The sequence below is a fragment of the Canis aureus genome, chromosome 23 (genome assembly GCF_053574225.1).
Source record: "Canis aureus isolate CA01 chromosome 23, VMU_Caureus_v.1.0, whole genome shotgun sequence".
Lineage (NCBI taxonomy): Eukaryota > Metazoa > Chordata > Mammalia > Carnivora > Canidae > Canis > Canis aureus.
In genome coordinates, this window is record NC_135633.1 from 45,433,161 (window position 1) to 45,454,707 (window position 21,547).

Sequence of the window (21,547 nt, forward strand, 5' to 3'; positions counted from 1 at the left end):
AGCCTTATTCTCATTTTATGAATGAAGAAACAGAGCCTGAAGACTCTGACAAGAGGCTCGCACAAAGTCATTCAGCTGGTAAATGGCAGAGTGGTATTTGAACTTAGATCTGCCTGAACCCAAGCCACTGTAGACTGTTGCCCCTCGCTTTATCCTCCAATATTCCCTACTCTGCCTCCTTGGTTTAAGGCTCCAGTGGGCCAGTTACAGATTTTTATTGCTGGTTATTTCATTGTCATGATGGAAAAGAGCACTGGCTCTGAGCGGGGCCAGAAAACCAGCAGCGCTGTTGCCATGTGTGGTTTATCATCCAAGACCCTCCTATGGCCACTTCAGCTAATGCATTGCCAAGGCAATGATCCACCTGCTTCCAAGCATCTTTCCTCTATGCCCTAGACCCTGTCCTACCTCTCCCACCACTGGTTGGTACCAGCAGCTCCATTTCTGGGACTGAATGTGGGCTAACAGAGTTTCCATTTTTAGTGAAGTACCAGGGAAAGTCCTGGAAGTGTCCAAGCCTTGGGGTTTTGTTCTTGGCTTCATGGAGTCCTCTGAGAACTGTGTTATCTGCCAGGGAGGCTCAGTCATCCTGGTGAGTCATCGGCCTTGAGGCAGGGCCAGATCCACGCAACATCTGCCTCTGTGTTATCCTCAGAGCATCTCGGGCTGCCATTAGAGCGGGACAGCCTCCAGGAAGCTGGCAAGGAGAACCCAGGATGTCTGGGGGTGAAGTGGAGTTTCAGGAGGAAAGTCCCTCTGCCACTCTGGCTTCCTACACTCCTAAAAACACCCTCCGGGACCTGGGCGGGTGATTTTTCAAATTTATTTTAAAGATCTGGAACCCATGTTCCAAATGAAATTGTCTGCAGTGCCTGACACATAAAATAGAAGGGGCCAGTGTTTGGCCAGAGCTGTTTCTGACTGTTTCATCACAAACTGATTTGGCTGCTCCTTCGATTTGCCAGCTGGCTGTGTGGGGATTTGGTACTGGAGGGGTGGCCTCCACAGCCTTTCTTAGTGGATCTCTAAAACACTTGTCCCTGTTACAGAAGTGCTCGCTCAGCTCTCTGAGAATCCCTCTATGTCATCCATTCTTCCCAGGGGGACTCAGCCTGCCTACGCTCCTCATCCAGAGACAGGCAGGAAGTTCAGGACCTGGCAGGAGAGGCCAGGTGTGTGGGAGAAATGCAGTGGGGCTGCCCCCACTATAGGTATAAAAACATGAAGAAGCAGATTTCCCTTCTGGTCCCCCTCAAGGTGAGGAAGGAAAGGAGGAACTTCTGGGGGCGGCATGGGTACTGAGGGCTGCTGCCGACGTTGTTTGATTTCACATAAATTCTCTCTGAAATCTTATCAAGGTGTTATTATATATCTCCATTTTGCAGCTGAGGAACTGAGTCTTGGGGAGGCAAGCTCATACAGCAAATGCCAGCACAGTTCACATTTGAAATCAGGTCTTTCCATTGCCAGGCTATGCCATGTCCATGTTACTTCTTTGTCTGTTGGCCTTTCTTTCTTCCTTCCTTTCTTCCTTCCTTCCTTCCTTCCTTCCTTCCTTCCTTCCTTCCTTTCTTTCTTTCTTTCTTTCTTTCTTTCTTTCTTTCTTTCTTTCTTTCCTTCTTTCTTTCTCTTTCTTTCTTTCTTTCTTTCTTTCTTTCTTTCTTTCTTTCTTTCTTTCTTTCTTTCCTTCCTTTCTCTCTCTCTTTCTTTCTTTCTTTCTAGATTTATTTATTTATTTGAGAGAGAGAGAGAGAGAGACAGTGGAGAGAGGGGCAGAGAGAGAATCTTTAAGCAGATTCCCTGCAGAGCGTGGAGCCGGATCCAGGGGTTGATCCCACAACCCTGAGATCATAACCTGAGCCGAAACCAAGAGTTGATCGCCTAACCGGCTGAGCCACCCAGGCTCTCCTGTCTGTTGGTTTCAAAGGACAACACATTCTGGGCATCTCCACCTTTTCAGTGAGGCTTGATTCTTTTTTGCCCATTCCTTTTGCATGTGGTATGGTAAAAAGACTAACACAATAGAATCTGTTATCCTCAATCCTCTCTATTGGCATTTGTTTTAATAAATTCCATAAATGTCTTTTTATTTTACATTTTACAGAGGAGCTCATGGTGTAGGGAGGAGTGGAGACTCACCAAAGACTAGCAGTAAAACGAGGGCTGGCACCCTGGTCTCTGCTGCTCCTTCCAGCACCTATGCTATGTTGACTGCTAGGACCATATCTTCTTGGAAAAATCATTCCAATGTGAAAGAAGAGAGGCCCCGTGCAGCCCAAAAGGATTATTTGCAGTCTCTGAAAGAAGAGAGTTCCTTTCAGGTCTCAGTCCAGGAACTCAAGTGGAAAATTCTAGGTGGGGCAGGTTTTGCATCTCAGCAGAGACTCACATGCATCCAACAAATTTCTTTTTTAATGGTTTGGTCACAGACTTCAATTGCAGCAAAGATGGTTTTTTTCTCCCCTTAATCTTAACACAGGATATTTTGTCTGATTTCACTCTATAGAAACTGAGTTCGAGTTGGAAGTATACGATTTCCCCCCACAGGGACCTTTTTCTGTGTGTATTTTTGGAATGGTTCTTTATTCTGATTCATGTCCACATACACCTTCCAGTAGCTTCTTGGCTCAGCCTGAGTTTATTTCCTTTGATATGATGTTGAGTGAAGAATCTTTTAAATCTTCATCTCTGTTCCATACTTAGTAATAGGAATCCTGGAGGGGCGGATGGATACAATTTGTTTATGTATTTCCTGAAACACTTCCATCTTGTTAGTAGTGCCTAGTGCATTGGTATTTGGGTTTTTTTCAGACAACGTAGTTAACATTTTTACCAAAATGAATCCTTGACTTCCTGTAGACTCAGTATCGTATCATCTCTTGGCTTGTGTTGTTTTTGCTAAGGATAATGACTTTTTCTCAGGTGCAAGATAGTTAACTACTCTTTCCATGCAACCCATATGTTTTTTTCTTCTGGAAGGTATAAAACAGTTAAAACTCTTAAAACACTTAAAACAGTTGTCTGAGGTTTGGATTCTCATTTAAGGGAACTAAAGCAACTATGTTTTCTTCTTCTGTTTCATTGAGAATTATAAAGAAGTTGGCTTGTGCTTAAAATATATATGTATTTATACACATACACGTATATTAAAGATATACACATGTATTAAACTCTAGGAGGAGGGAAGATGTCCTTCGGGCCCTGGAGTTCTGCTCTGGAGCTAATGCTGTGACCAATTAAGTGCAAACTTCCTTCTGATGAAAGCTTATGGGTGGGCATACCTACATTTGTCCTTGGTTGGCCTATCCTAAGAGGATGCAGATAAGAGACTGGATAACAGAAGAGAGTCCTGCTGTGCTCAGGCAGCCTCAGCCCCAGTGTTCCCTCCTAAATCAGTCCTGCCCACGCTCCCTAGGGAGCAGGGGGGAGGAAGGGCAGGCATTGCTTCTCTGCTGCTCTGCTGTGAACTAGCAGAGGGCCTCCAGGAGACAGAAGGCTACCTGCCGAGAAGATGAGCAGAGGGCAATGCTAGGGAGGAGAGGAAGGCAGAGAGAGGGCTCAGCCCCTTTCTTTATGTCTTTCATGCTTGAAATCGGTGTCCTTCCAGGGTCCGGGGTTGGGAAGGATGTGCACAAATCCCAGCGGCCTCTGGCTATCATTCAAACTTGTTATAGAATAAAGGGAATTGATAAACACACTTTAGCTGTAAATAAGTCTCCCTGTGTGGCATTAGGCCCTAGCCCGTTTCTTGGAGGAAGAAGCTATACCTGTATGAGACACTCATCTCCTCCTCTTCTCCAATGACCAAGGAGTTGTATAGCCCCTGGGGACCCCAGAGTCAGAGCAGCCTATAAAGGCTGGCTGGAGACAGCCACGGGGGCCCACTCTCTGGCCTTCCCCCCCAAGTACAGCCTGTGGCCAAGGCGAGCCCTGGCACCTGTGCAGCAGAGTTGGCCAGAGGATGATGGCATTCCCAGAGTGCAGCAGGCATAGCCTGGCCACGATGCAGCCCTCGCCCACTCAGCAGGGTACTAGTGATGGGCCTTGTGCTCAGAGCACTATTCTAGCCACCCCAAAAGCATCTGCTCTTGGTTCAAGAGATGGAGCTAAGAATTCCTTTGATCCTAGAGTTAGAGCCAATGTTACTATATGATCATACTTCATTCACCAAGGAGTGAGGCTGGAGCTTTCCAGATAACTGAAGTAGGATCCTTCCAAAGTCTACATTTTGTTCAAAATTGTACTGTTTTCTACTAGTAGATAGGACATTTTCTCTCTGTTTTTTTCCCACTCTCTTGCCCTACTAAAAAGAAAATACTCACACCCCAGTTTATGAATGGAGTTGGACCAACACTTCATTTAGAAATGTATTGCCTTTAATCCGGAAGCTGCAGTATGATAGTAACTTGTTTAAACAATTCCTATATGCATTTGAATATGCCTAAAAAATTCTCTCCCAGGACACACAGGAAGCTGTGGATGGTATTTCAGTCTGGGGATGGAGACTGGGATAGGAAAGAGGAATTCATTTTTTTAGTTTATACTCGCCTGTACTAAATTTTTCCTTTACCTTGAACATATATTATTTGTCTATATAATAACAATTGATTTATATATATGAACGTACATACAAATGAATATTAAAGCTAGGAGATGGTTTTCCAGGCTAGCTCCCCACACCTATTCAACTCATGATGTAGCAAGCAATAGTAAGAGTGGACATTAGATCTTAGCCCCTTGTGTAATCTGTTTCAATAGAAAACCTGAGTCCCAGAAATAGTTCACCTTGAGCCCCAGAAATATTTCCTCCTTGCCACTTTTTCCCCACGTGTCCCACTCTCTAATAAATGTTGCCCCAGAAATAGGAGGAAGAACTCCTCCTTCTTGTCTGCAGATGCCATGGTGCAGGAAGATTGCTCTCTTCTAGGACAGTCAAAAGAGGGGACTCCGGCATGGTCAGGCCCTCTATGTTGGAGAGAAAGGCACATTCATAAGCATCCACCACTGTGTCAGGCACAGTGTGTGCTCTGTCTCAGATTTTACTGTCAGGCTTCTGACAATCCAGTGAAATAAGTTAGGACTCCAAAGTTCTGGGATGTTTACTAACATCTCTGAGAATGCCTTCTAAAAATCGACAGAGCTGAGCCTCCAACTATAAGCTTGTGCACTGTCCTTTACAAATCAGTGACCTTCCAGCAGAACCATTTCTTTATAAGAGAACTATGAAAGTCAAGCATACATAAGTACTTAGGACACTACCTGAGGTTCAGAAAGATCCTCTGTCATCTTTTTAAATCTCTTATTAGATGGGAAGTGACGGGAGGGCAGGAATATGCTCTGGTCACCTTTGCATCTGCAGTGCTTAGCCCAGTCCTGGAAGCACGGTAAAACCCATATATGTTTGAATAAGAGGAAATATTGTTTGCTCTGCTCTACTTCCTAAGATAGGAAATTGGAATCATATATATTTAATTTTTTTTCAATGGCAAATATCAAAACAAGAAAAATATTTTCTCACTAATCTTCAGGTGATTAGGAAATTCGGATGTAAGGAAATTTCTTGGCTTATAAGACATCCATTTATAGGAACAAATTGAAGGGGATAGATACCATTGTGAGGTAGAACAGTTTGGCAGGCTCCAGAACCTAATTGCCAAGTAGAACATTTCTTTTGCTTTTCCCCTGGGGAAGCCTTCTCCCAGTTCCATCTAACCCACCTTCAAGCCAACTCTTAGAACACAACTAAAAGTAAGGGCAATGTGGCCTTGCCCTTAATTTGAAGCATACTCTGTGGTTAGGGACTCCTTTCAGCAACTCAAAGTTGTTAAAGGAAAGAAAAGAGCCATTTCCTCAGCTGTAAAGGAGTTTGCCATCCAATGATAACTAATATATTACCTAATTTTCACAATGTGACAGTGTCTTTCCTGGGGGCTCTAAGCGCACTAGTTTATTGCACTCTGACCACATAACCTTATGCATTAGGTGTGATTATTATTTCCATTTTTAGAGGAACTAAAGCTTGCAGAAATTAAATTACTAATTAGTAGCAGAGCTGATGTCAGAACCAAGGTCTAGCTGACCCCAAACAAAGCCCTCCGTAGATCATCTCTCTTAGAATGCAAAGACTAATTGCTTCTCAGTAAGGTGGGGAAACAGAGGAGACTAATCTTGCAGATGGTAACCTGAGTCCATTCACACATAGGATCAGTGGATCAAAAGTTGCTATTGGGACAAAGAACTGACATTGGGATTCACAATGGCAAAGGCAGTCTTGACCATGGCAAGAACTACTTTGGAAGAGCAGTGAACTAAAAGCTTGTTTGCCTTTAAGAGCACAAATAAGGCGGGGGGGGGGGGGGGACACAGTGAGTGTAGATGATTCTTTTGATGATTTTTGTTATAGAGAGTAGCTGAGAATTGGGAGCTGTAGTTGGGGAGGGAGGCGACATTCATCAAGGAAGAGTGAACATAATAGGATGTCTGTATACTGATGGGAATGACCTAGGACAGAGAAAAACAGTAATTTAGGTAGGAAGGGGGAAAGCCACATGAGAGGGGACAGGATCTCCACAATGGAGGAAGTGGCCTTAGATAGAGTAGAGATGGTTCACGCATAGTAACAGGAGAGGAGAAGGAGAAGTAGTGTAGGCAAATGGAGAGGGACTGCTGAGCTGTACATAGGTCCACTTGAGGTCAGCGATCATGAACTGAAAATAAAGCATGATGCTATGCTTCTCCAATCATGTTTAGCCAGGTGCTGACAGATAGAAAGTGGAGAATCAGATTTTATCAGGGTTGGGGTTTTTCCAGGTAATTAGTATGGAGAGAAGAGGTGGGGGGAGATGAATCTGAAGATGTAAGTAGTGAGGAGAGAGGGGGATGGTAAAAGAGAAAAGAAATAATGAACCCAGAAACTAAGGTGGGTAAAGGAGGAAGAGGGGTCATGAGGGGAATAAGGGACAGAGAAAAGGTCATGGGATAAGCAAATCATAGGTGCTGCTAGGGTCAAAGGGACATTGGAGTAAGATAACAGAGTGGACTGGAAAGGTAGGAAGTGGTGGGTGGAGAGTAAAATGCTTCATGTTGAGATTATGGATGGTGTCACTAGGAGAGCAGAGAGCTGGGATAGCTGCAAGAGGTCAAGGAAAGGAGATAGTGTTGAAGAGGTGAGAGACCAGAGTATGAGAAGAATCCCCTTTGTAGATTCAGAAATAAGAAATATCACAAGAATGGGGATCCCTGGGTGGCTAAGCGGTTTGGCGCCTGCCTTCAGCCCCAGGGAGTGATCCTGGAGTTCTGGGATGGAGTCCCACGTTGGGCTCCCTGCATGGAGCCTGCTTCTCTTCTGTCTGTGTCTCTGCCTCTCTCTCTCTGTGTCTCTCATGAGTAAATAAATAAAATCCTTAAAAAAAAAAAAAAAGAAATATCATAAGAATGGAACTGGGGAAAGTGACAGTGATCCAACTGTTACATATCTTCAAGGAATGAGGTGGAATAACCCGAGTCTAGAGATGGCTGCAGTAAGTAGAGGGGGTGGGTAACATGGTCTGTTATATCCAGGGAGAGTCAGGTTACTTTTTCAGAGTAAGAAATTCAAAGAAACAGGGAAAAGGCTGAGGATATGGGGGATTGAGTTGGTGATGAACCATGAATTCCTGAGGGCAAATGGGAAGATTCTAGAGGTGAGAGGAGATGGAGTGACACCTGCAAACAGTCACCCAAGCACATTCACGTCTTGGATTTGGGAGTTCTAAATGTCAGGAGTGGGGAAAAAAGAAGAGCACAGAGAGATAGGCTAGGCATCTCAGGGCTGAAGCCGTGCCCTGCTTCCCTGGCATTCCTCCAGGAGCAACGGCTGGCCATGGTGGCTTCTTTCTGTCCTCCCAGGTAATTTGCAAACCGGAAGCTGACAGTGGAAAACCCAAAGATGGTTAAGTGTTTAGAGAACTGGAGTGCACTGGCACAGATCCCAGGCTGTCAGGCTGCTGCAGCTGGTGATCTGGTCGCTCTGAGACTATGGACGGCTCCTTGGAGGTTGCCCGGACTGTTGACTCCCAGGGTCAGTCTCCAAGGACAAGCATGGAGAAGGGACAACCATTTCCCAAGTTTACTCCTTCCTTCTTCCCTTAACTCTCCCAGGCATCAGAGCACGCTTGCTTGCTCTCTGGAGCACATCCCTAAATCCCAGAGCCATCCCAGGCAGAGCAGTCAGTCAGCCCTGGGGGGAAAATGCAAAATGCATCTGCCCAAGTGTTGAGGCCAGGGACCCAGAGAAGGAACTTCCCCAATCTAACAGGAATTACTTCAGGACCTGCAACGTGGACTCTCAGACTGTAACTTCTAGATCTGCATCCCGTATTTGGGACCACTCCACTCTGCATGTGGTAGTAGAGGCACTGCTCTGCTTCCCTCAGACCGTGCAGACACACCGACACAATCACAGCGCCCTGCGGTCCTGTCCTACGTCGTTTAACTTCAGAGGCTCAGTAGCCCTACCTGTGAAGTGGAGACCCGGTACCTCCACTGTTTGAACCAGGTGGTCTCTGGAGGGGAGGAAATACTGCCTGGACTGCGGCTGGAATTCAGGTTCGACCTGAAGGAAGGGGTTGGGGCGCCAGAAGCTCCTTCTCCGCTGGGAGCAAGACAGATCCGAGCTCTGAAAAGCCTGCATTTCCTCGGAGAAGCCCGGAGCAAAGGACTCCCCGAGCGGGGCAGGGCAGACCTTAGCACAAGGCCGCAGGAACCCTTTGGGAACTGGTTGGGCTCCGGCTTTCAACAAACGGTCGGCGGGGGCGGGAGCCGGGACGCGGGACGGGGGAGGCCCCCCCCCCCCCCCCCGGGACTGGGAGGCCGCGCGCGCCGCTGCGGGAGAGCGGGAGAGCCGGAGAGCGGGCCGCGGTCGCCTAGCAACGGGCGGCGGGGATGCGCGCGGGGAGCTCGGCGCCGCCCCTGCCGCGCCCGCCGGCCCCGGCCCCGGCTCCGGCTCCGGCCCCCGCTCCCGCCCGGCCCCCGCTCCCGCCCGGCCCCGGCCCCGGCCCCGCAGCCAAACTTCGCGGGTTGGGGGCGCCGGGGCGTCGACGCGAGGCCGGGCGGACGCCGCCATGCGGTCCGCGGGCTGAGGGCGGACGATGAGGTCGCGCCCGCGGAAAGTTGGCGCGCACCTGCCGGGCGGGGACGCGTGGACCCCGGTCCCAGGTCGCCGCGCCCGCTTCCGCGGCCGTTTCTTCCCGCCCTGGACCGGGGTCCCGACGCCCGCCCGGCCCCGGGTTCACGAACTCCGACCTCCGGGAGGGAGAAACCCGCGCTCTCCCCGGGGGCTTGCGCGGTAGCGGACGCCTGATCGCCTGATCGATTTGCCCCGAACCACTGCGACCCCGGTTTTGTTTTCTGCTTCTCTCCTTTCTTCCTGCAGACAGTGAGTTCGTGGAAGCCTCTCCCGCGCCCCACAGCCCGGAGGAGTTAGGTGAGTCCAGCCCCGTCGCCTCCGCCGAGTGCGCCCGGGAACCGCGGGGTTGGGGGCGCCGGGACGCGGTCAGCCGGAGGGCCGGGCCGGGCCGGGCCGGGGGGAGGCGGGGGGAGGCGGGGGGGGCGAGGGGCACCCCCGGGTTACGTTCCCTGCGCGGCGGGAGCCGGCCTTTTCCCGGCGCGTGTGCTCTGGGGTGGCGGGGAAAGCGCCAGATGTGGCGTGAGGGGGCGCGTGTGCGCGTGTGTCCGGGCCGACGTGCGCCCCGAGGAGCCGGGAGCAGCAGACTTCCCGACCTGGGCCGCTGGAAGCGCGGGACCCGTCCTGCCTGGAAGGACGTCGTGAGGACAGTCCACGGCCCGAATCTGACCAAGCCGAGGGCCCCACAGGCTGCCCCAGTCCCACCTGGCAGCCGCGTTCCTAAGCCCCTGCGTTCTATTCCTCGGTCAGCCCGTAGGTGTCTGGAATGGGGCCTCTCATCCCCTGGTGGTGCCCGCCTGTCCCTGTAAGTACAGATTCGTGGTGGGTGAACTGCGACACTCTTGTCACAGGCAGACCTCCTTGTGCGGAGAGGAGGGAATTTGCATTGTCAGGATCCCTCTAAATATTCCTGCCGCCCAGTCTCACTCTGGTGGCTCAGTGCTTGGTTTCTTTCTCTTTTTCTTTCCCCACCTCTCTTTCCCGTGTAGTTGAGCCGCTAACAATCTGGGCTGTCAGGTCTGTCCTTGCTGTTCTTTTATCACCAGCTTGAATATCTGGCCTTCCTAGCATGGAATGACAGCTGTTTGAAAACGTTGATCCACAGTAACATTATCCTCAGCCCTGTTTCTGGTCAGCCTCTCCTCCTGGGATCTGCGGCCTCACCACAGCCCACTCCACCTGAAGTAAAATTCCACCTCCGCAACAATGACTTCCGTTCATTTGTGCAAGCCAGGCACCCAAAATAGGTTGGATCAAGGATGTCATTCTGAGGCAGGGGAGAGTACCTTGTTTTGTTCACCAGATGCATTTCTGACCAGTTGGGAGGCAGTCGTGTCTCCATTAATGGCATCATAGATTAAATGCATAAACAAAACTAGCTTTTAAAGGCTCACTATGGTGAATCCTTTTATGAACTGAAAATGACATCCAAACCATAGCTTTGCATGAAGTGTTTTATTAAGAGGGCAGATTCATGGTGATCTGCTCCACTCGTGTGTAATTGTGCATTAATGACACCCCCATTGGCGCTCTACAGTGTGACAGAAGCTATTTGGTTCTGTTAAATTATAGATAAGCATAAGCAGTGGCAGGCTTAGCATTCCTCGCTCTGAGAAACCGCCTGGATCACTCCTAAGTTGTTCGCATTCACAGGGTGTTTGACCTTGTTCATTTCCAGATCTACTTCCAGGAGCAACAGACTGGACAGCCCTCAGTGCCCAGGCAATGATAAAGGGGGTAGCCCTTCATGTTAGGGGTAGGGAATAGAAGGCAACCTTTTTTTCTCTTCGGTTCCCCTGCAGGAAATGCCCAGTTTCTCATGAGGAGATGAGACTGTTAGAGGAACTACTGGACTGTGGAGTTCCCTACTGGGACTCCTGAAATTGCAGGATGACTGAGAATGGGAAACACCAGTCTGAGAACCTGAGACCAGGGTTCTCACTGCTTCCTTGTCCTTAACAGATATGTCAACTAGTCTGTTTTCTCACCTTTGAAGAGTGGGGGTTGTGCCAGGTGACCTCTCAGGTGTTGTCCACTTCCAGCATCCTGAGATGCTGCGAGGAGCACTAAGCCAGAAGAGGTCCATAGCTCTGGGTACTTATTTGTATTCGTGTGCCATACTGTTTGCGTGCATGGTATCTCCAAAGGGTTATTCTCTCCCTGAGAGAGCAGCTCACTGGATGGGACTGCGTTGTCTCCATGCTGCTCAGATCAAAGAGGAAGCTGGCATTTCTCCCTTGGAAAGAGTCATGACAGTTTTTGGTGCTTTTTTCAGAAGCCCAGTGGGAAAAATGCCTCTTACGGCATTTGATGAGCTTGTCAAGCAGCCATTCTTTCTGGCACACAGATGAGCACAGAGTCAACCCCTGGCCAGAATATTAGGGACCTGAAGAACAGGTAGATGGAAGTTATAAAAACTTACTTTGAGGGGCTTTACTTTTTTGGCTCAGTCAGTTAAGTGTCCGACTCTTGTTTTCAGCTCAGATCATGATCTCAGGGTTATGAGACTGAGTCCCGGGTTGGGCTCCCCGCTGATGTGGAGCCTGCTTGGGATTCTGTCTCCCTCTCTCTCTCTGCCCCTTCTTCCCCTCCATTCTCTCTCCCTCTTTAAAAACAAACAAACAAAAACTTAGTTTGAATTCTATCATTGCACTTACTTGTGACCTTGGGCAGGCGACTAAACTGCTCTGAGCCTCAGTTATCTCCTCCACCCAAGGGGAGACCTTGCACAGATGTTGTAGGCAGTCTATGTAAAGTCCTTGTACCATGTGTTGTGTGTGTAGGTCCTCAGGAAGTGCTTGCTGCTGTTATTTATTATTCTTATTCATTTGAAAGGCACTTATTTCCTGTGTGCGAAGGGTGGGATGGCTCTTATCAATTGTCCCACCTATTAACCAATACCATTTTTATTTCTAGAAATTTCTCTGCAACTTCCCTGGTCTCCAAAAACAGATGCTCAGGGATGGTGATTAGGTCAATTGAATTATTTAGTGATTTGTCCCTGAAGCAGCATGTGGAATGGTTTTTCATCTGAGGCCTTTGGTGACAATCCCGCTACTTTCTTGTGTGGCATGATTGGCGGTTGGTATCACCTCCAAATTTTCACTGGCCCCTTAGCAGGTTTATTCTCAGTGTTGTAGCAAGATCATATAATGAAATTAGGTTACAGAAAAAGGGGGTTTTGAAAAGGAAGTAGAAAAAAGAGTCTATCCCTAGATGAGTGGCATGTAGAAGGCTGCCTATGATGGAGAATCCAGAAAGAAGCCCTCTCTCTGTGATGGTGCCATTTTCTGAGGAGGCAAAGCCTATGCCTCTTCACTGCCTTTCTATGGTCCCATCCATGGACATAAGTGCTGGCCATCTGAGCGGGAAAGAATGCCTGGAGAGTTGAGATGAACCCAGATGTGACCATGTCTGTCCCTGTCTAGTAACTTATATCCATTCCCCACTACCTAGAAGATAGATAGTTGGTTAGGCATGGGAGGACCTCCATGATCTGTGCCACCCCCACCCACTATAACTTTCTAGTTATATTTGAACCACAGGGCAGTACTCTCAATTCAGCTCCATTCCCTGTGCCTGCATGCCCTTCCTCCTTCTTCTCCTTTGCCCCTACCCCTCCTTCAACACTAAGCTCATGTGTCATGTCCTCAGCCCTGTATATTCAAAGTCCCGAGACCAAGCGTTAACCCTGATCAGTTACATCAGCATTCCTGCAGTGTGGCCCTGAGCATCAGGGTTTTTTTGGTGTATTGCTTTTTCAAAATCACATTTCAGGGGCACCTCAGTAGCTCAGGTGGTTAAGTGTCCGACTTTGGCTTTTAGCTCAGGTCTTAATCTCAGGGTCATGTTGCTGGATGTGGAGCCTACTTAAAAATAATAAAATAAAATAAAATAAAATAAAATAATAAAAAAATAAAATAAAATATAAAATAATAAAATTTCAAATGATTCTTATGTGTAGGCGAGGTTGTGAGCTTTTGTATTAGACAGTGGCCACCTCATTCTTTGTAAATCTAACGGCCACATATAGTGCCTGACTTCAGTAAATGCTTGTTGAACAAATGAATGCGGGCCACCCCTGGGATGCTTTGCCTTTTCAGGTACATATCTCTGAGATTGGCCCCTCTGCTTGTTATAAGCAGGCTTTGGGGACTGAATCCATGACCTGTGCCCGGTATCTCTCTCTCTTTTATTCCTTCTTTAGGCTTATCCAGTTTATTTTTTGCCTTTCTTAAAAGTCAAAGTTTTAAAACCATTTTTTAGTGGGGTGCCTGGGTGACTCTGTCAGTTAAGCATCTGCTTTCAGTGTGGGTCATGGTCTGGGGTCCTGGGATCGAGCTCAGCGTCCAGCTCCCTGCTCAGTGGGGAGTGTGCGTCTCCTTCCCATGCCCCTCCCCTCTGCTTGTTTGTCTATCTCTCTCTCTCTCAGGTAAATAAAATCTTTATAAAAAAACATTTTTTTAGTATAGAAGTAACACATGCTTATTTTAGAAAATTTGAACATTGGAAAGAATGGGGGATAGTCCCCTTCCACCATCCAAAAGCAGACAGGAGCCATGTTCCCTTCACTCTTCCTAATCTGTTGCCCTCTGGAGCTGCTTGACCCTCTGGCACACCTCAATAAGCTCGGTTGCTGCTGCTCAGACCCAGTGAACTTCCCTCTGAGTTCCAAAAGGAGTGCTCTGGAAAGTAGCATTCCTGCGAGCCACCAGGGCTAAGTCCACTGAGGGCCGGCCAGTATACTGTGAGAAGGAGTTTGCTTATGCATTTCTGATCTTCCTCATTCAAGCAGGATGTACGGGGTTTATTAGAATAAATGATAACATTTGCATAACTTCTTTAAAATAATAACTTACATGCTTCCCAGCCTACCCCCTTGTCTTCTTTAGATACAAGTTGAGTCTGCAGCGCTGGGTGATATAGTATTTATGTCTATCAAAGTGCAGCAGCTCTTTACATATAAAATTAGTCAGGATAGGCGAACTGCTGTAACAAACAAACCTGAATGTCAGTGACTTAGTACAATCCAGGCAGTGTTACTTGCTTGTCCTATAGTCTAGAGTTGAGTTGTGTCAATCTGGATGTCACATACTCATTTTTCATATTCCAGAGGTGAGAACTAGTCCTGAGCCTCACCTAGATGGAGGAGGGTGGGAGACATAGTCTACTAATGTGCCAGGAGGGAGAGAACACCCACATTGGTGATCACCAGCAGTCTCTACCAGTCCTATTGCTCAGACCACAATGACGGAGCCCCATCCTGGCCACAGAAGTGCTCAGTCTCCGTTATTATTTAGGATACTGGTTTGTGGCTCAAACGAAAGCTGAAATGACAGTGACTTAAACAAGAAACAAGTTAATTTCTCTTTCACTTAGAGCATGAGCAGTCCAGTGCTGCTGTGGTGGCTTCATTGTGCTCTGATGTCCTGAAATGTGGCTTCCACACGGTCTAGGGTGGCTGCTTCAGCCCCCACCGTCACATTCGCATTCCAGTCCACAGGAAAGACAGAGAAGGAAAACAGAGGGCACAACCCAAAAGCTGGGCACATCATTTCACTATATTCCTTTGGCCTGAACCTTAGGCAGGTGGCCACACCTAGCTCCACGAGGACTGGGAAATTTGGGTGGGAGTAAGGTGGAGTTAACAGGAGAATGATTGGGAAGGATGCAGGCAGAAAGAGGTGCTGGATAATTAGCTTTTAAAGGAAGCCTGTCTTAGTGGTTAAGAACATGGACTTGGAGTTGTACTGTGTGGGCTTTAATTTTATTCTACCTTTTCCTTGCTTCCTGACCTTGCACAAATTACTTAATTTATTTATTTATTTATTTATTTTTAATTTTTTTTTAAATTTATTTATGATAGTCACACACACAGAGAGAGAGGCAGAGACACAGGCAGAGGGAGAAGCAGGCTCCATGCACCGGGAGCCCGACGTGGGATTCGATCCCGGGTCTCCAGGATCGCGCCCTGGGCCAAAGGCAGGCGCCAAACCGCTGCGCCACCCAAGGATCCCAAATTACTTAATTTAGATTTCCATTTCCTAATCTCTAAAACCATGTGTCAGCTGTTTTCTGACGCTCTGTCAGGCCCACTCACTCCTTGCCATTCTCCTCTGTGCCCTGGAAAACATACCTTTTGGAATGTGTCATCTGGCTTCCAGTGGGATTGGGCTAGTGAGAGGAACTGGTAGGATATGGGGGCGGGGTGAGGGGAGGCAGTGGAAAGAGAGATGTCAGGGTGCTTTTTCCCTGCCTGGCAGGCTGTGCTGTCCTAGGCCACAGCTCCTCCAGTCACCTTCTCTTACAGCTGGATTCAGATCTTGCTGGATTCTGGAATCTCCTCTCCTGACCTAGGGTGGCAGCAGCTCCCCACTATGGCTGTCCCTACGGGGCTCCTTCACTGCTTGTTTCCCCTTAAGCCTGCTTGGCACACTCTTGTCAGCAGTGCCTTCATTAGACTCTCTTCAGGCACAATCTGGACACACTGTCCATTTCCTGCTAGGGTCCTGGCCGACAGGATGGGGATGGTAATAGTGCTGGCCTCAGCCCACGGGAGTGAGAAATGAATCCATTGTCGGACTAATGCTCAAATGTAGAGACCATTGTGAAACGTTTACTCATTTCATGTCCCTAAGCAAGCGTTCTGATACCTTCAAGCATGGTCAAAACCTTCGGAATGGGGATCCCTGGGTGACGCAGCGGTTTGGCACCTGCCTTTGGCCCAGGGCGCGATCCTGGAGACCGGGATTGAATCCCACATCGGGCTCCCGGTGCATGGAGCCTGCTTCTCCCTCTGCCTGTGTCTCTGCCTCTCTAAATAATATTGTTGCTCATCTGCCCTCCGCCTGCCACGTTAGGAGGATACAGCAATTCTCAAGAGTTGCAAACAAATCTGTTCCAAGACAAATGTATCCTGCAACCAAAGTTTCTTCCTTTCCACTATATGAAGACGAATAAGGAGAAAGATGATGAGCTTATTATTCACCTATTCTTTACTGGGCACTTTACATATAGAAACCATCTGTCTACCCCAGCTTTCCACTTGGAGTTTGAAGCATGTCACCCACATGGATGCCCTCAAATATATCGACTTCTGAGGATTCGCTGGCTCATATTAATAACAGATCGAGTCTTTCTCTAAGGCTGCCCTCCAATTTTATGTCCAGGAATTCTCAGGAGTGCTTATTTGCACCCACCATCAGTTTTGGCTGCTCTAGCCTTTTGTCAGGAGAGTGGGAATTCAGACACACCTCACTGAGGCCAGCGGACACCCTGTTAACTGCTCCATGTCCTCTATTCCTCAGAAACTGGTGGCCACACAATGCCAGCCATGGCTGGTGATGCCCCTGCTCACACCAGAACCTGGAAGCGTGGCATTCACTTGGGAGCTGGGCTGGTTTCCCCCATCCTACTGTCCTACGTCCTACCATCTGCTGGCTGCAAGGACGAGGATACCACTGTACTTTGTACTCTTCCAGCCTCAGAGTGGGCCTGAGGCCTTCTCATTACCACACAAGCCCAGACCCACCGAGGGTCTGGGATCAGGTTGGCGATCTGCCCCTCGCTGGCTGGCCTCCCAAACAGCCAGGGCCAAGTCACCCCGCCTGCTATCCACCCCAGATCTCTCCACCCTTGGAAGCCTGTCTGTCCTGGCTTCCTCTCACCCCAACCCCAGACACAGCTTCTGAGAGGGAGGGAGTGTTCACTCCCCTGTAGCTTTCTCTCAGGATGACTGACAGCAGGGACATTCAATTCTTGTACAGGAAACCTCGCCCTGCCTCAGGGTGTGGGCTGGCCTCCTGGCTCTCATAGAACAGCCACAGAAGCATTCCCCAGTGGGGTAGTTGCCTGCATCTGGGCAACTCAGATTCTTCCACGATTGATCTGGCTGGGGAGATCAGCTCATTTCATCCTCAGAACAACGCCAGGGAGCAGAAGGAATTAGCGTCACATTATGGAAGAGGAAACAGCGGCTCACACTGGCTGAATTATCTTCCCCAAGTCACACAGCTAGTTAGAGGCAAACCTTAGATTAAAAATATAATCTCTGGCTTCAGAGCCAAACTGTTTCCTGGGGAGGAGACTGTACAAGTTGCCCTCCCCCCCAGGGCGATTTGGTTGCAAGTTGAATGCGATAAATCACGTAAAAGGAACTAGCACAGTAGAGTCTATGGCTGTACATATCTGCCAAATAAATGCATGGATGATGGGTGCTCAAAGCTATATATATATATACATATATATATACACATTTTTGTTTGTTTGTCTTTAGGCCAACAAACAACGATCACTATGCTCCAGAGGAATTTCCCATAATGGCATCTGAAGCAACAATCAGAAAAATTTCTCCTAGCTTCTTCCTTCATTCACGTCCCGCCCTTATATCCTAGAGTCCCTGTGTCAGGAAACCTCTTATGGTTCCCCTGATGGCACTCTTGCTATTCCTAAAGGAAACTAAACCTTTGCAGCAAGTGATTTGGGACAGGGCAGTAGGAGCTTGGGGAGGAATCTGAGAACGTAACTGAGGACAAGTGGACTCAGGCTCACGTATAAAATTCATTGCCAGGCTCCCGATGTTTGTTTGTGAAATGCTACTGTGCAAGAGATGAAGCTTTATTTCAGGGCATTCTGGTTGGGAGACAGGAGGGAGCAGGAAAGGGAAATGATAATAAATTCTGGGGGATAAGTGGTTATTTACCTTGGCTAACCAGAAGAGTGAGGAAGCAGATATGGAATAATGGGATAACACACACACACACATACACACACACACACACACACACACACACAGGAAAATGGGAAGGGCATTCTGCTTCCAGAGAGATGTTTTTACTAGAAATATATAGGCCGGTGTTGGTTATTCCTGAATGTTAAACACGGTGTGGCTACCTATAAACAATAATATTTCATCAGGGCAGCCCGGGTGGCTCAGCGGTTTAGCGCCGCCTTCAGCCCAGGGCCGGATCCTGGAGACCCAGGATCGAGTCCCGCATCGGGCTCCCTGCATGGAGCCTGCTTCCCCCTCTGCCTGTGTCTCTGCCTCTCTTTCCCTCTCTGTGTGTCTCATGAATAAATAAATAAAATCTTTAAAAAAATAATATTTCATCAATTTTACTGGAATCTAGAAGGTGTTAGTGACCAGCTCGACCTATTCAGGAGTGCTGTGATTATGGTTTCTGGGTCCCGTTCTTCCTGGATCATTCTGGTATGTGTCCTTTCTGTTTGTGCTTTTCTCACATCAGTTTTGCACATTAAAATGGTTTGGTACCTCTTGTACGCTCTTCCTCTCCCCTCCCTCTTCCCCTCTGCCTCTTGCTCTCAGTCTCCCTCCGGGGCCTCATCTATGCCTCTGTTTCCCGATGTCTGTCTCCTCCCCCTTCCTGCCCTCGTTCCCTCCTTTCTTTTCCCATCTGAAGCTGGAATAAGGACAGAAAAAGCAGTGCTTGCCTTCCTAGGGCCCTCTGCCAGAAAATGGAACAGGTCAAATTATAAAAAAGGATAAAAAAAGAACACTCTTTGGCAAAATGGGGGAAACAGATGTTCAGGGGTGGTTTTGTGTGCTGCCTGCTGAAACACACTCGTTACCGGCTCACTAGTTATGGACATTCATCATCATGGCACACATGTGTGGTTATTTTAATGTCAAATATGTGTATATATTTATCTCTGCTTAATTTGCCTCTCCCCGTGGCCTTTGTACCCCCAAATCCACACTTGGCAAGATTACTGACCACCTGGTAGCAAGATTTATTTTCAAACTCAGAGGTTTGGTATTGTTGTTGTTTTTTTTTTTTTTAAACACTGCTGGGAACAGTGGGCATGAGCACCACAGTTGCTTTCAGGTCACTGTTTAATAGTAAATATTTTATGGAAACTTCGGGTTTTTAAGAGAATAGAGAAGGGACTTGTGGGTGCAGAATCTGGTCTGAAATGAACCCTGCAGAAAGTTTGGGACCGAAGAGGAACTAGATGAGGAAGGTCTACCACTGGGATGTGTAACCTGCCAGGGCATTGGTGTTTCTGTCACCCAGAGGTTTGCTATTCACTGGCTGTTAACCAAAAAAAAAAGTCCATTATTGTAGCTTTTGTGGTTGTCCAGCCAGAGAACTTAAGACTATCTCCTTAACACAAAATATTTTCTTTTTGGCTTCTAAAACCATTTCCCCCCCAAACTCAAACGAGGAATTCCAGATTCTGAACATTTGCTGTGGACTAGAATATAACAGGAGGTTTTCTGTCCTGTGAGACCCTCATGTGGGTTAGCCTCATGTGACCATCTGCTGCCCTCGCCTCCAGTGGCTCCCCTTGTCGTGTAGGATCAAACGAGCTAGCACATCTAAAGGGCTCAGGACACTGCCTGACAAATGGCCAGCATTTAGTAAATGTTAAACATTTTTGCTGCCTCCTCCGTGCCTGCCCCCCGACTTTCCTTGTCACTTTCAGATATGTCTTCCTTCTCTGAACTCCATCCCATTTCTCCTCTCCTATTCTGCTCATCTGGTGACACTGAAAGGAGAGAAAAGGGTAAAAGAATCAACCACAAAAGTATAAAGCTGGAGCCACCACAAGCTGAAACAGTACATTTGAACAAATTAGAAAAAAAAATCATCCCCTCCAAGTTGATGAAGAGCAGAAGGGTTCCCAGTTTAGTGGGTAAAGTACAAGCTAGATTTCAGCCCCCCACCTCTACCTCATTCACTCCCTCGGCCTGGCACTCTGAACAGTGAACAGCCTACACAACTGAACATGGCAACGTTGAATGCACACGCCCAGTGTGACCTTCTCATGGATATTTCTTTTCTGGGAACTCTTTCAGTGTTGTGTACATACTAAAAAAGACCAAATTCTCCTTTGATTAATTCTTTTAAAATAAACTTCCCTTGAATTATTTACGTGATAGGGTTTATTTTCTCCTTCTGATCTTTTGAATAAAAAATATGTTCCAAACATGCAATACATATGCCAGTAGTTAACCAAAATGTGTTTACTCCAGTTGAAATGGGAGTTTTAAATGCACTATTATAAAAAGAGCTGATACTCCTCGAGTGCTTTCCACATATTGAGTATCTTGCTAAGAAATTTATGTCAGTCGTCTTGAAACAATCCTATGAGGCAGGTACTATTATTTCCCTCATTTTACAGATGGGGAACTAAAGCTTGGACAAGTTAAAGAACCTGCCAAGCCACACCTGGTGCGTAGCAGAGCCAGGGCTTGAGCCCAGCTCTGTTCTTCACTGCTAGGGTTTTTAAGCCACCATCCTCAGTTCCGGAGTAAGTTATGAGAACACAAACTTCTGATCCTCAGTGGCAGATTCTTGGCAGAACTGTGACTTGCAACCAGGTCTATCTGACTATAAAAAAAATGGGCTGACCTATTTACAACACAGCATAGGACTTGCCATGCACCGCAGGCTAAGCTCGGGGGCATGAGGGTGAAAAGACAATCCTTTCTTCAAAGAAACAATGACCTAAGTCAGAGAGAAAGACCAATTAACAGAAAATTTACAAGGTGGAGCTCTGGCTCCTCCAAGCTGATGGGTACTTACTGACTGGGGAGGGTCATCTAAATTCTGTAGGCCTCGGTTTACTCAGCTGTGATATGGGAATGCAAATACCTACTTCATAGGGTAATTGGGAGGGATTAAATAGGATAACATATGAAAAGTGCTTAGCTCATAATTGGCATTCCGTGTGTGTTTGTAAGTATTATTGTGGGAAAGCACAATCAGGGAAGTAGCAAGGAGGGCCTGGGATCCCAGAGAAGAGGAACCTGATTCAATCATGGAGGTCGAGGGGAGGTCAGGCAGGCTTCCTGGAGGAGATCCATTCTTCCCAGCGTGACCTGCAAGAGCAAGGGTACTGGGCATGAACAGCATCATATCTGTCTCAGAATAGCTGGTGGCAGACATAGTCAGCTCCTCCTCTAGCGATCGAGGAACTGAGTGCTGAATAATGGAGAGCAGGTGAGTGAAGCTGAATCTGCCCCCCCACCACATACACACCCCTCTCCCCGCCCCCCATACGTCTGGGGTTTGGCATGGAAATTCTACAAAGTGGGAATGTAACCCCATTAACTCCTTCCTTAAATGCCAGGCAAGGCCTGATACCTCATGGAGTCTCCTGTTCTCAAAAGATCCTTATAATCTGCACAGTGGGTTCAGTGGGACAAAGCTCTAACAACATGTTCTTTAGAATTTCACTCCTTTTTCCATTATTAGCATCATTGTTGCTTTTTAGGACTATCAGCTCCTTGGCACTGACATTCCACATTGTTTACTAATGAGAGACTAGGAATCCTCTAAGTCAGATTATATAGGGACATAACCCAGTGTAGGCAGGTATTTGTCAGCATTAGCAAACAAAACTATAGGATAGCCAGTT

General features: G+C 47.6%; 1 protein-coding gene and 1 long non-coding RNA gene across 9 annotated transcripts in view; one reads left to right on the plus strand and one right to left on the minus strand.

The window, feature by feature from the left end:
* The window catches only part of AMOTL1 (angiomotin like 1), a 146,468-nt gene that overhangs the window by 22,709 nt on the left and 102,212 nt on the right, over nucleotides 1–21,547 (plus strand). For 5 of the 8 annotated variants that reach the window (XM_077867488.1, XM_077867495.1, XM_077867487.1 and 2 more), the window contains one exon: nucleotides 9,413–9,463. The exons of 2 other annotated variants lie outside the window; for them this stretch is intronic. In XM_077867488.1, coding sequence (XP_077723614.1) covers nucleotides 9,413–9,463 — 51 coding nt within the window. Of the gene's footprint in view, nucleotides 1–9,113; nucleotides 9,196–9,412; nucleotides 9,464–21,547 lie in introns of those variants that run through there. One more of the 8 variants, XM_077867489.1, reaches the window with a different exon arrangement.
* On the minus strand, nucleotides 6,205–8,820 carry LOC144295079 (uncharacterized). Its single transcript, XR_013362478.1, has 2 exons — nucleotides 8,497–8,820; nucleotides 6,205–7,402 (listed from the first exon to the last, which is right to left on the minus strand). It is a non-coding gene; the product is annotated as an uncharacterized LOC144295079 (long non-coding RNA).